Source organism: Chiloscyllium plagiosum, chromosome 3, assembly GCF_004010195.1.
Source record: "Chiloscyllium plagiosum isolate BGI_BamShark_2017 chromosome 3, ASM401019v2, whole genome shotgun sequence".
In the NCBI taxonomy this organism is placed as follows: Eukaryota; Metazoa; Chordata; class Chondrichthyes; order Orectolobiformes; family Hemiscylliidae; genus Chiloscyllium; species Chiloscyllium plagiosum.
Window position 1 is genome coordinate 22,418,285 of NC_057712.1, and position 12,132 is coordinate 22,430,416.

The 12,132-nt window shown below is 39.6% G+C and overlaps 1 protein-coding gene across 1 annotated transcript in view; it reads right to left on the reverse strand.

Annotated features, from left to right (window-relative positions):
• Positions 1 to 494: 494 nt before the first annotated feature.
• The window catches only part of allc (allantoicase), a 34,926-nt gene continuing 23,288 nt past the window's right edge, over positions 495 to 12,132 (reverse strand). The window contains exons 11-12 of the mRNA XM_043678553.1: positions 9,321 to 9,448; positions 495 to 1,568 (exon numbers count right to left, since the gene is read on the reverse strand). Of these exons, the coding sequence (XP_043534488.1) occupies positions 1,425 to 1,568; positions 9,321 to 9,448 (272 nt within the window). The 3' untranslated portion in view covers positions 495 to 1,424. The remainder of the gene's footprint in view (positions 1,569 to 9,320; positions 9,449 to 12,132) is intronic.

Genomic DNA, 12,132 nt, shown 5'->3' on the forward strand with positions numbered 1-12,132 from the left:
AAACTAGTGATAGTGGGTCATATCTTTTTGTGGCTAGTTGATGTTCATGTATCCTGGTGGCTAGTTTTCTGCCTGTTTGCCCAATATAGTGTTTGTTACAGCTCTTGCAAGGTATTTTGTAAATGATGTTTGTTGTCTGTATAGAATCTTTTAAGTCCACTAGATCCTATACAGATTTACAAAATACTTTGCAAGATCAAGTATCCTTACATACAGATGAGGAAGGACACCACTTTGACTGGGACAACACATCCATCCTGGGACAAGCCAAACAGACACGCACAACAATTCTTGGAAGCATGGCAATCCAACTAGAACTCTATCAACAAACACATTGATTTGGACCTTATCTACCACCCCCAAGAAGAAGAACAGGAAATGGCATTTCCAACACAGGAAATTACACCACCAACCCAAGGAAACCTAAACACATAAATAGAAAGCAAGACATAACACCAGTGTTTCACCGGAGGCTCACTGATGACGTTACCTAGTATGGTGACAAAACTTCTGAAAATGAACCTTCCAGCTCAGTGAGCAAACTTACATCCAGAACCTCAACCTGAACTACAAATCTTCTCAAAACTCTTTAAATTAGAGAGTGTTATCAAATATTGCTTAAGAGTGAAAAAGAGGCTCTAAAAGCCTGCATGCATCCTATTCAGTTCTGAAATAAGCCAGATTAAAGTGTAGAGATATGCTGGCGACTTAAGTTAATCTTGAATATGCCACAGCCTGGCAATTGCTACTTCTAGGGGAGTCCATTTAAGGTAGAACTTCCCCATCATCAGTAGATGAGGAGAAGGAGGAGGTCACCTCAAACATGATGCCTCAGATATAGCCGGGTGAAAATAGACATTCCATTCCATTTGCTTGCAAGAATCCCTATGTTTGTATCTAATCAGCTCTCCTTGCAAAGGGTGGGGTGAGATGGACAGGGGTGGGGAGAAGGTGGTGTTTAATAGACCCCTTAAAATTGAATTGATAGGCACAACCACTACAGAGCAAACAAGATAAAGGCGTTGACAATTCTTCCCTTGGCAACAATTCTTCATTTTACTCAAAACAAGGAAACCTCCACAACCTCAATAATTTACTCAAGCAGAGATTAGAACCAGGATTTACAGAGATATTTGAACACATTATTTATAAGTTATAAAATCAGACTAGTTAAGATTTCATGTAGGTTCATTGCCTTCGCAACTCTACTGCAGTAATAAAAATGATATAATTGGGATTTGAGAGAAGATTTCTGTCATAATTTTCATCTTCTAGCTTCCTCATAAGAAGCCTATAGTTTAGTAATTCAAATGACACAAGACAAACTGGAACAAAGAAAAGTTGGCAATCCAGCACAAGTATATTTCTAGCAAAATTGATATAATTGAGAGAAAAAAATTGCAATGCATTTGTAGAGATTCTTTTCACAGGTTTCCTGAGGGAAGAGTGCACGGAATTCCCAAGAGCCGCATCCTACTGATCCCACCATCTGGCTTAATTGTCAGTCGCACATGAGTTAGAATATCTTTCATTTCTGTGGGGTAGGAGTGTTGCTGGTGTGGTTTGAGCTAAAATTGAAATAAAACGGAAAAAGCAGTCATTACATGCTAACTATGATGAAAACTGTTTTGGAAACTTACCTTTTAGAAGGAGATGAAGCATAAGAAGAATTATGAGCTATTGCCCTCACAATGAGATCACGTACCAATGACACAATGAAGCATTCTGACACAGAATCAAACAATAGAGGATGCCACAGGTATTAGACCTCATAATGAGCTGCTTAGTCCCATGTCCCTTGTCTTTTGCATGTTATTCTAATGTTATGTTTCACTTTCCTAATTTACATCACTTGTACTTTTAACCAAGCAAAAGGAGTAACAGAAGATAATCAAACACTTTTTTTCATTAAAGTAATCCCCCTTAATTGAAACAACACCAGAGCAGAAGTGTAAATTTTATCCTATAATAGTGTACTGAAGTAATTAAAGGAAGCATGTTATGTTGTCAGGAGGATAAAGAGTGACAGAACTAGTATGTTAGAATGGTCCAAGATGTCATTAACAGAATGAAGTGTGGTTATCAGTACTCTAAATTATGATCCTTTCAATAGATTTTTTTTTGGATTTTAAGGAATAGATTTTATTGACCTGAACTCCAAGTACTACCTGAGGGAAGAATATCAAGGATGACATGTCTTAACAATATCAATTTTCTTTATTACTTTATAATTGAGATGAAGGTCTAAGACAAGTTTAAAGGGCTTAAGTCCCCAAGTTAGTTGACATTTATAACAGAGCGCTGAGGAAGAAACTGATGACAATCATTATGAAAGAGTCAACGTACAGTGTGCGGAAAAACAGATTGAAAGCAGTAGTGCACAACCAATATAGTGCACATATTCAAAATAGTGATAGTGGTTATATTGTTATTAACACGGAGGATAATTCCAGATCACCTACAGACGTACTGAACCTTTAATTGCAATGAGAATTTGTATAGGGGTCATACAGCCAAAAAATGGCTCAGAATACAAATTTTGAGCAATGAAATTCAGTTATTATCTGTAAGAGTTGTATGGATTGTGCTTAGCCTCAAGCAAGATGATGGAATGTCACACCAGATGGGTGTTAAGGAAATTTCAAAGAGAAGGACTTCAAATGGGGAAAAACTGAACTGCAATCTCCTTTTAGTCATCTCAGACTGTGAAAATGATGGAAGAAAAGAAATCAGTCTGGGCAAGAAACATTTGTGTTTTCTGCTTTCAAGAATACACAAAAAAGGGAGTTATAAGCCAGTTTTAACCCTGGTCTGTGTACCTTGTTGCAACCAACTTGGGGCTGGAGGTGAGTTTAACAATTTGGGGTATCCCATCTGGAACTGTTATAAATTAGGAAACCACATGCAGGGACTGGTCCTATCAGGACACAAGCATCTACAGACCTACTCAATTCTAGGCAAAATAATTCACCTAATTATCAACATCAAAATTAAACATAACTCAATAAATAGTAGTCAACATGGCTTTAAAACTAACAGTTATGCCTGATAAATTACCCTGATTTTCTGAACGAAATAACTCAAGTGGACTGTAATAAATACTGCAACATTGTTTAAAAAGGCACTGATAAGGTTCATGGGAAGGGCTAACACCTTAGCTCACATGAGCAAGATTAGGCCATTCAGCCTTCTAGCCTACTCACCACTTGCTGGTCGATCTCTACGTCAATTCCATTTTCTTAGCTCTCATACTCAGCATATCCAACTAACACAAAGCAGCAATCAATAAATACTGAACTATCTTGCCAAAGAGGCAGAATACAAGTCAGACCTTTGGTCAAAGTAACAACATGAGCATTGTGACCAGTCCTAGTGGCTTAGGTCAGACAAGACATACAGGTGCTTGAGCAGTGCAGACAACAGATCATTGGTGTCTCGGGTCAGCATGAGGAGGAGAAACAAAAGCATTTTTAGTGCAAAGAAAAAGAAGCCCCACAAGTGGTTACCATGTCCAAGTAGGTGAGATATTATTAATTCTGAATAATATTTTGAAATAAACTGGGAACAAGCCAAGAGGACATAGCTTAAAACTAATTAAACATTAATTTCAGGACTGCCGTCAGGAAGTTACTTTTCACAGGGATTAATTAACTCACACTTAGGAACAGGACATTAAGCCTGTCCCACCCAGCCTCATAATCATTAAATATTGTTGCAGGTGGGAAAACAGATAGTGAAACTCATTGTAAGTAGTGCAAACCGGGCAGAGGTGGGAGTCACTGAGTATCAAGAGGGTTGTTAATACGTTGGAAATAATTCTGAGAAGTGTACCAGACAAATACCTGGAAGGGAAAGGTCACCTTATAAGGAAGGATTGGACAGACTAGACTTATATCTGCTGGAACTCAGAAGTAAGAGGCAAGTTGATTAAAGCATACAGGATCCAGCAAGGTCCTAACAGGGTCTTTTTTGAAAAATACAGATCTGCCATTTAAAAAGGGATAGACAAATTCTTTTTCTCTTAAATGGTCATGAGCCATTAGAACTCTCCCTGAAAAGATAGTGGAAGCAGAGGCTTCCAATATTTTTAAGATATAAGTGGATAAATTCTCATCAAGCAAGGGGATTAAAGGTTCGGTGAGAAATTTTGGATTTGAGGTTACAATCAAATCAGCCACATTCTCAGTAAATGGGGTGGCATGGTGGCTCAATGATTTCATCTGCTGTCTGTTAGCACCAGGGACGGAGGTTCAATTCCACCCTTGAGCAGCTGTCTGTGCAGAGTATGCACATTCTCCTGATGTGTGTGTGTGTGTGTGTGTGTGTGTGTGCGCGCACGCGCGCGCGCGCTCTGGTTTTCTCCCCCAGTCCAAAGATGTGCAGGCTAGGTGGGTTAGCCATGGAAAATGCAAGGTTGTAGGGATAGAGTAGGAGGGGCAGTGTGGACTTCATGGGCTGAATGGCTTGCTTCCACACTGCAGGGTTTCTATGATAAATGGTGGCACAGGGTCAAATAGCTAATGGCTGTTCCTGGTCCACATACTCTAATCCTTTGAACGGGTAGTCCATCAATAGAAGCCAAGCACTGAGAATTGTAACTTGTACAAATTGTAACTTGTAGCCTGTGGTAGGATTTCTCAAGAATATCAGATTAGCAGTGACACTGTAAAGGTTAAAGGAGTTGTTAATTAAAGAGACATTATAACATTTATTGGCAGTAACTAAGCTGAAACATACCCTGAAAGGAAGTTACAAGGACATAGCTGAAGGTTACAAGCTATATGAATTAAATAGTTGTTGATTTTATTTCCACAATTAGGTTCAGATATTTAAATTCACACTTATTTATTGTTGGTAAAGAATTAACCCAAAAGCAGACTCAACAATGGAAATCTCCATTTATTTCAGCTCCCCCATCCCTGAACCACTAGAGAGAAGGATTATTTAAAGTTCAACTTGTTCCTCATTTGAAAGAAAACACTAACTATATTAGCAAAATAAAGCAGCTGCACTGTCAAGAGGAAGACATAAGTCTGTGAAAATCCTGAAGTTGCTGTTTCACACAACAGCCCCTGAAACAGCTCTCTGACAGAACAAAACAACTGCCAAAAAAAAAGCAATTCCCATCCCCAAGGTAGATCTGCAATGTACTGCATGAATAAACCCAACCATTACTCCCACCGTGCAGGATTCTGAACAGGTAAGAGGTTTCAAAACATGACATGATCCTGAAGAATGCCCATCAGAGAACTAAGACCACCACACGTAAAAAATTAACAAGCTTTGGAGCCTGCAGTGACTCATTTTATGGAACACATTCTTTTTCTAACCAGACATACAACCTATTTTATATGGTCGACTTGCACAGAGGGTCAAGCAGTTTTCACACAAAAGGAGCATCTGTTTAGAATGTTTAATCATTAAATTTTCTTGAGGAAAGGAGACCAACATAGAAAATGGAAATATTTTGTTTAGGAACCTGATTTTCAAATTGAAAGTGATATTTGAAGAAAAGAGCAAGATCTCCTATTGCATAAATGTATAAATTTGTTATTTTTATAGACCATTTAGTCATAGAGGTCTACAGCATGGAAACAGGCCCTTCAGCCTAATTTGTCCATACTGCCCTGATCAATAGGATTTATTGACTGAAGAGACAACAGTACAAATAACAGCCCTTCAACAAACAATGAGGTCAATAGGAAATACAAAGAGGGGTACGACTGAGTTAATTTGGATTTTACAGGCCAGACACTTGAGATAGTGAGGGAACTTAGCCAAGGACAGCAAAATCCAAAATAGATGTAATATATCATTAAGATCTGAATTTTTGCAGGTTAGGGTAGATTTCCAAGTTAGCTAAAATTGACCAGAGCCCCAATACCAGGCCCCTTCCCTGAACTTACCATTCACCTTTTTAATTGGGGTGAAGCAAGTTGCAATCTGCATACCTGTGGTTCATAAGGTTTGAGCTGTACCTATAAAATGGCAGCACTTTCACAGGTCAAATTTTCATTAGTGAGATCTCCAAAGTACAAGATAAAAGATCCACATTTTTCAAGAAAAGATCTAAATTTGACAGAGTTCTTTGGAGAGATATGGTATCTTTTCAAAGAGACAAGAGAACCATTTTGGATAGATCCAGACAGACCAGTTAGAGAGGTTATTGAGCCTTTGGAAGAGGTCAAGTATCCTTGGGATTATTAAATATGAATGTGAATTTAAATGTTGTAAATGGGCTTTTAGTAATCAAGCACTTTTTTAAAAAGCTTTCAATCGAGCTTTACATTATCTCAGCCTGCGTCCACAGGTTTGCCTGTTATGGATATGCTATTATGGAGTTAGAATGGTAAGTTTAATGGCAAAGAATGATGGATAGGAGACATGGGTTGGCATAAGTTTGCAATGGTTGGTACAGGATTTTATAAGGGACCATGTAGATAAGTGAGGGAGTCATGGGCTGGAACAAATTGGCATAGTGACTTTGAAAGGCCATGACAGGAATGGAAGTGCATATGTTGGCTTGGAGTGTATGAGCAGCCTTGTGTGTTGAGTAAACTGGTTAGAGGTACTTTTGGAGGGGTGGTCATGGAGATTATTGGATGAGCTATGATGGTGAGGGAGCACTTAAGCTAACGTGAGAAATGTGAGGGGCAAAGGCTAGAGGTGATCGCTTTCCTTGCAAGTCCTAGATCACCAAAGCTTTCTTTCACACAGCCTACCTCTGCCCCAAATAACTGCCTCCACACTGTTTCCAGGAGCAGCAAACCTGAGTCCAGTTAACATAATCCTCTAACCCCTTACCCCAATCACCCAGAAAGTAGATTAAAATGCCTGGTGTACTTTCTCCTTACACTTGAGTGAAAGTGAAGACAGAGGGTGGTGGTGGAGGGTTGTTTTTCAGACTGGAGGCCTGTGACCAGTGGAGTGCCACAAGGATCGGTGCTGAGTCCTCTAGTTTTTGTCATTTACATAAATGATTTGGATGCGAGCATAAGAAGTACAGAGAGTAAGTTTGCAGATGACACCAAAATTGGAGGTGTAGTGGACAGCGAAGAGAGTTAGCTCAGATTACAACAGGATCTGGACCAGATGGGCCAATGGGCTGAGAAATGGCAGATGGAGTTTAATTCAGATAAATGTGAGGTGCTGTATTTTGGGAAAGCAAATCTTAGCAGGACTTATACACTTAATGGTAAGGTCCTAGGGAGTGTTGCTGAACAAAGAGACCTTAGGTTCATAGCTCCTTGAAAGTGGAGTTGCAGGTAGATAGGATAGTGAAGAAGGCGTTTGGCATGCTTTCCTTTATTGGTCAGAGTACTGAGTACAGGAGTTGGGAGGTCATGTTGCAGCTGTACAGGACATTGGTTAGGCCACTGTTGGAATATTGCGTGCAATTCTGGTCTCCTTCCTATCGGAAAGATGTTGTGAAACTTGAAAGGGTTCAGAAAAGATTTACAAGGATGTTGCCAGGATCTGAGGATCTGAGCTACAGGGAGAGGCTGAACAGGCTGGGGTTGTTTTCCCTGGAGCGTCGGAGGCTGAGGGTTGACCTTATATAGATTTACAAAATTATGAGGGGCATGGATAGGATAAATATACAAAGTCTTTTCCCTGTGGTCGGGGAGTCCAGAATTAGAGGGCATAGGTTTAGGGTAAGAGGGGAAAGATATAAAAGAGACCTCAGGGGCAACGTTTTCACGCCGAGAGTGGTACGTGTATGGAATGAGCTGCCAGAGGATGTGGTGGAGGCTTGTACAATTGCAACATTTAAGAGGCATTTGGATGGGTATATGAATAGGAAGGGTTTGGAGGGATACGGGCCGGGTCCTAGCAGGTGGGACTAGATTGGGTTGGGATATCTGGTCGGTATGGATGCGTTGGACTGAAGGGTCTGTTTCCATGCTGTACATCTCTATGACTCTATGACTCTAAGTCTTGGTTGACCGAGAACCTTGCACCTTAATAACACAGATTAGAATAGCAATGGACTAAAAGTAGCCAGCAACCCTGTGCTATGACCATTAGAAGCAGGAGAAGGGAGAAAAATAGATCTTATAATAGATCGAGTTAAGATTGCACATTACATCACAACCTTTTGCTTTCAGGACCTACAAATGTAAATTGTTAGGTTCTAAATTAGATAGCATGTGCAATCAGATGTATGTTTGCTTGGAGGCTCACTGAAGATGTTACCTAGTATGGTGATGAAACGTCTGAAAATGAACCTTCCAGCTCAGCGAGCAAACCTACATCCAAAACCCCAACCTGAGCTACAAATCTTCTCAAAACTTGATTGTACAATCAGAGTCAGATGCCAGTTTACATTGCCTCTGTCAGTTTAAAGATTAGGGACTCTTGTAGCAGAATGGTAGTGTCCCTACCTTTGATCTAGGAGGCCTGTGTTCAATACCCAGCTGTTCCACAGGTGTGTAATAACATCTACAAATATCACTTGATTATAAAATATCTGCATTTTCAGTTTCTTTTGCTGATGTTGGAAATTCTTTGAAAACCCTAAATTATTTGACTGAACTATTAATTTAATGTTGAGTTGCTTTTTAAGATAGGCTCCTAGTATTTTCTTTCAACTTAAATAATTTCCATTCAAACTTCATATCAAGCAGATTATAAATTCCTAAATCAGACTGGCATACAACTCTCTCAATGATATCGCTCAACGAGATCACTCTTTGTTTTAAGATGATTTTTTTAATTGAGTCTTCAGAAGTTGGGCAACCTGTTTCAGGGTCTCAAACTTCTGTAAGACACAAGGATATATGTGAGTGGTCAAAGTAACTCTTTCCTCCACTCTTCAGTAATGAGAGAGTAAAGGTTAATATTAGGGTTAGGGTTATCTCAGTTACTCCTGGAACCATGCAACACAATAAGAGATCATTCTGTCCAATAACTCTGCCAGTCATTATGTTGAAAGAGCTTCTCAATTAATCATTCCCAAAGCCACTGTAAGTGTCTCTGTTACCAGAGAAGCCATTTAGAGTCAAAAGTCATAGAGATATACAGCACGGAAACAGACTCTTCGGGCCAACTTGTCCAAGCTGACAAAATATCTTAAATTAATCGAGTCCCATTTGCCAGCACTTTGCCCATTTATTTACACATCCAGATGTTTTTTAAATGTTGTAATTATACCAGCCTCAACTACTTCCTCTGACAATTCATTCCATACACACACCAAGTTTCTTACATTCATAGTTAGGAATTTTGGGTACAACATGGCTCCATGCATATTCTATTTAGTTTCTTGACTGATCAACAATAATACGATTTGAGGACGTCTGACTTCTATCTATATATACCTTAGTAATTGGCAGCAATAACTTCCATTTCAAACCACGGCAGTCTTTCCACTTTGTAGCAATTCTTTCTTTTTCTTCTTCTGGAGTTATAGAACATCCTTCAATTTTACAACTATCTGGGAAGTTACCTGGTGACAAAAAGGTGAAGAAAATGTTTGAATGCAATGTTAATATTTTTGTCACTAGATTTTACTTAGCTAAGACTGTTACCTTTTTGTTGCTGCAAACTATACAGGGAATTCCAACTCATCTCAGGAAAGGAAGGTGGATTAAACTCAAAAACAGGAACTCAACCCTATACACTGCAAATTCACCTTCCTCTGGTTTATCAAAGCAGATGGAAGGCCATATTGATAACTCATTTTGCATCTGATCTCCTTAAGCCTTCCCTTTATCTCCAAAGATCTCTTTAACTTCTCATAAAGTCTCAGTATAAAAAACGTGGCCATTTTTCTGTAGTAACTTCAATGACAGAAGTAGAATTCTATACAGTACTGTTTATGAATAACATGTTTTTTTCACTACGACATTGTATTCTTGGCTTCAGGGTGACATCCTGGATGCCAACATATCTCTCGCACCATTTTGGTCAACCTCCAGTCTTCAGGGTCTCCTGTGACTATCGATGATACAAATATCTCAGCAAGGGACCCAGCAATCACTTCCCGAGGGTACACCTGATCAGGTCCTGGGGACTTATCCACTTTTATGCATTTCAAGACATCCAGCTGTTCCCATTTTTCAAGATGTCACCATCTATTTCCCCACATTCTATATCTTCCATGTCCTTCTCCACCGTAAACACTGATGCAAAATACTCATTTAGTATCTCCCACATCTCCTTCGGCTCCACACATAAGCTGCCTTGCTGATCTTTGAGGGGCCCTATTCTCTCCCTAGTTACCATTTTGTACTTAATGTATTTATAAAAACCCTTTGGATTCTCCTTAACCTGATTTACCAAAGCTATCTCATGTCCCCTTTTTGCCCTCTTGAGTATACTCCTATTGCCTTTATACTCTTCGAAGGATTCAATTTGATCTCTCCTGTCTACATCTGACATATGATTCCTTCTTTTTCTTAACCAAAACCTCAATTTCTGAAGTCATCCAGATTTTCCCTACACTTACCAGCCTTTCCTTTCACCCTAACAGGGATATATTGTCTCTGGCCTCTGTTAGCTCATTTTTGAAGACTCCCATTTTCTAGCCATCCCTTTACCTCTGAACATCTGCCCCCAGTCAGCTTTTGAAAGTTCTTGCCTAATACCATCAAAATTAGCCATCCTCTAATTTCGAACTTCAACTTTTAGATCCGGTCTTTCCCTTTTCCATCATTATGTTAAAACTAATAGAATTAGAAAGCTATGGAACGATAGATCGGTGAGCCTGACATTGGCGGTGGGCAAGTTGTTGGAGGGAATCCTGAGGGATAGGACTTACATCAATTTGGAAAGGCAAGGACTGACTGGGGATAGTCAGCATGGCTTTGTGTGTGGGAAATCATGTCTCACAAACTTGATTGAGTTTTTTGAAGAAGTAACAAAGAGGATTGATGAGGGCAGAGTGGGAGATGTGATCTGTATGGACTTCAGTAAGGCATTCAACAAGGTTCCCCATGGGAGACAGGTTAGCAAGGTTAGATCTCATGGAATACAGGGAGAACTTGCCATTTGGGTACAGAACTGGCTCGAAGGTAGAAGACAATGGGTGGTGGTGGAGGGTTGCTTTTCAAATTGGAGGCCTGTGACCTGTGAAGTACCACAAGGATCAGTGCTGGGTTCACTTTTTTCATCATTTACATGAATGATTTGGATGTGAACATAGGAGGTATAGTTAGTAAGTTTGCAAAATTGGAGGTACAGTTGACAGCAAAAAAGGTTACCATACAGTACAACATCTTGACCAGATGGGCCAATGGGCTGAGGAGTGGCAGATGGAGTTTGATTTAGATAAATGTGAGGTGCTGCATTTTGGAAAAGCAAATCACAGCAGGACTTATACACTTAATGGTAAAATCCTGAGGAGTGTTGCTGAACAAAGAGACCTTGGAGTGTGGGTTCATAATACCTTGAAAGTAGAGTCACAGGTAGATAGGATAGTGAAGAAGGCATTTGCTATGCTTTCCTTTATTGGTCAAAACATTGAGTATAGGAGTTGGGAGGTCATGTTGTACAAGCAATTGGTTAGGCCATTTTTGGAATATTACATGCAACTCTGGTCTCCTTCCTATTTCAAAGGATGTTGTGAAACTTGAAAGGATTCAGAAAAGATTTACAAGGATACTGTCAGGGTTGGAGGATTTATAGGCTGTTTTCCCTGGAGTGTCAGAGGCTGAGGGGTGACCTTATAGATGTTTATAAAATCATAAGGTGCATGGATACAATAAATAGACAAGGTCTTTTCCCTGGGGTGGGGCAATCCAGAACTAGATGGCATAGGTTTAGTGTGAGGGGGGTAAGATATAAAAGGGACCTAAGGCACAGCTTTTTCCACAGAGGGTTGTGTGTGTGGAATGAGAGGAAATGGTGGAGGCAGGTACAATTGGAACATTTAAAAGGCATCTGGATGGGTATACAAATAGGATGGGTTTAGAGGGATATGTCTGTTTCCATGCTGTATATCTCTATGACTCTATGACACTTATGTTATGTCCTGTGGTATTTAATTTATATTCCATTGTTTTCCTTTCCTTGTCTGACTATTTTATCTGTCCACATTAAATTAAAAATCCAAGCTCATTTTCTCAGTCAGAGTCCTCTGTATTTTATTTATCTTCTTGTTATCTGAACCCCATCCTTCAATGTGGTATC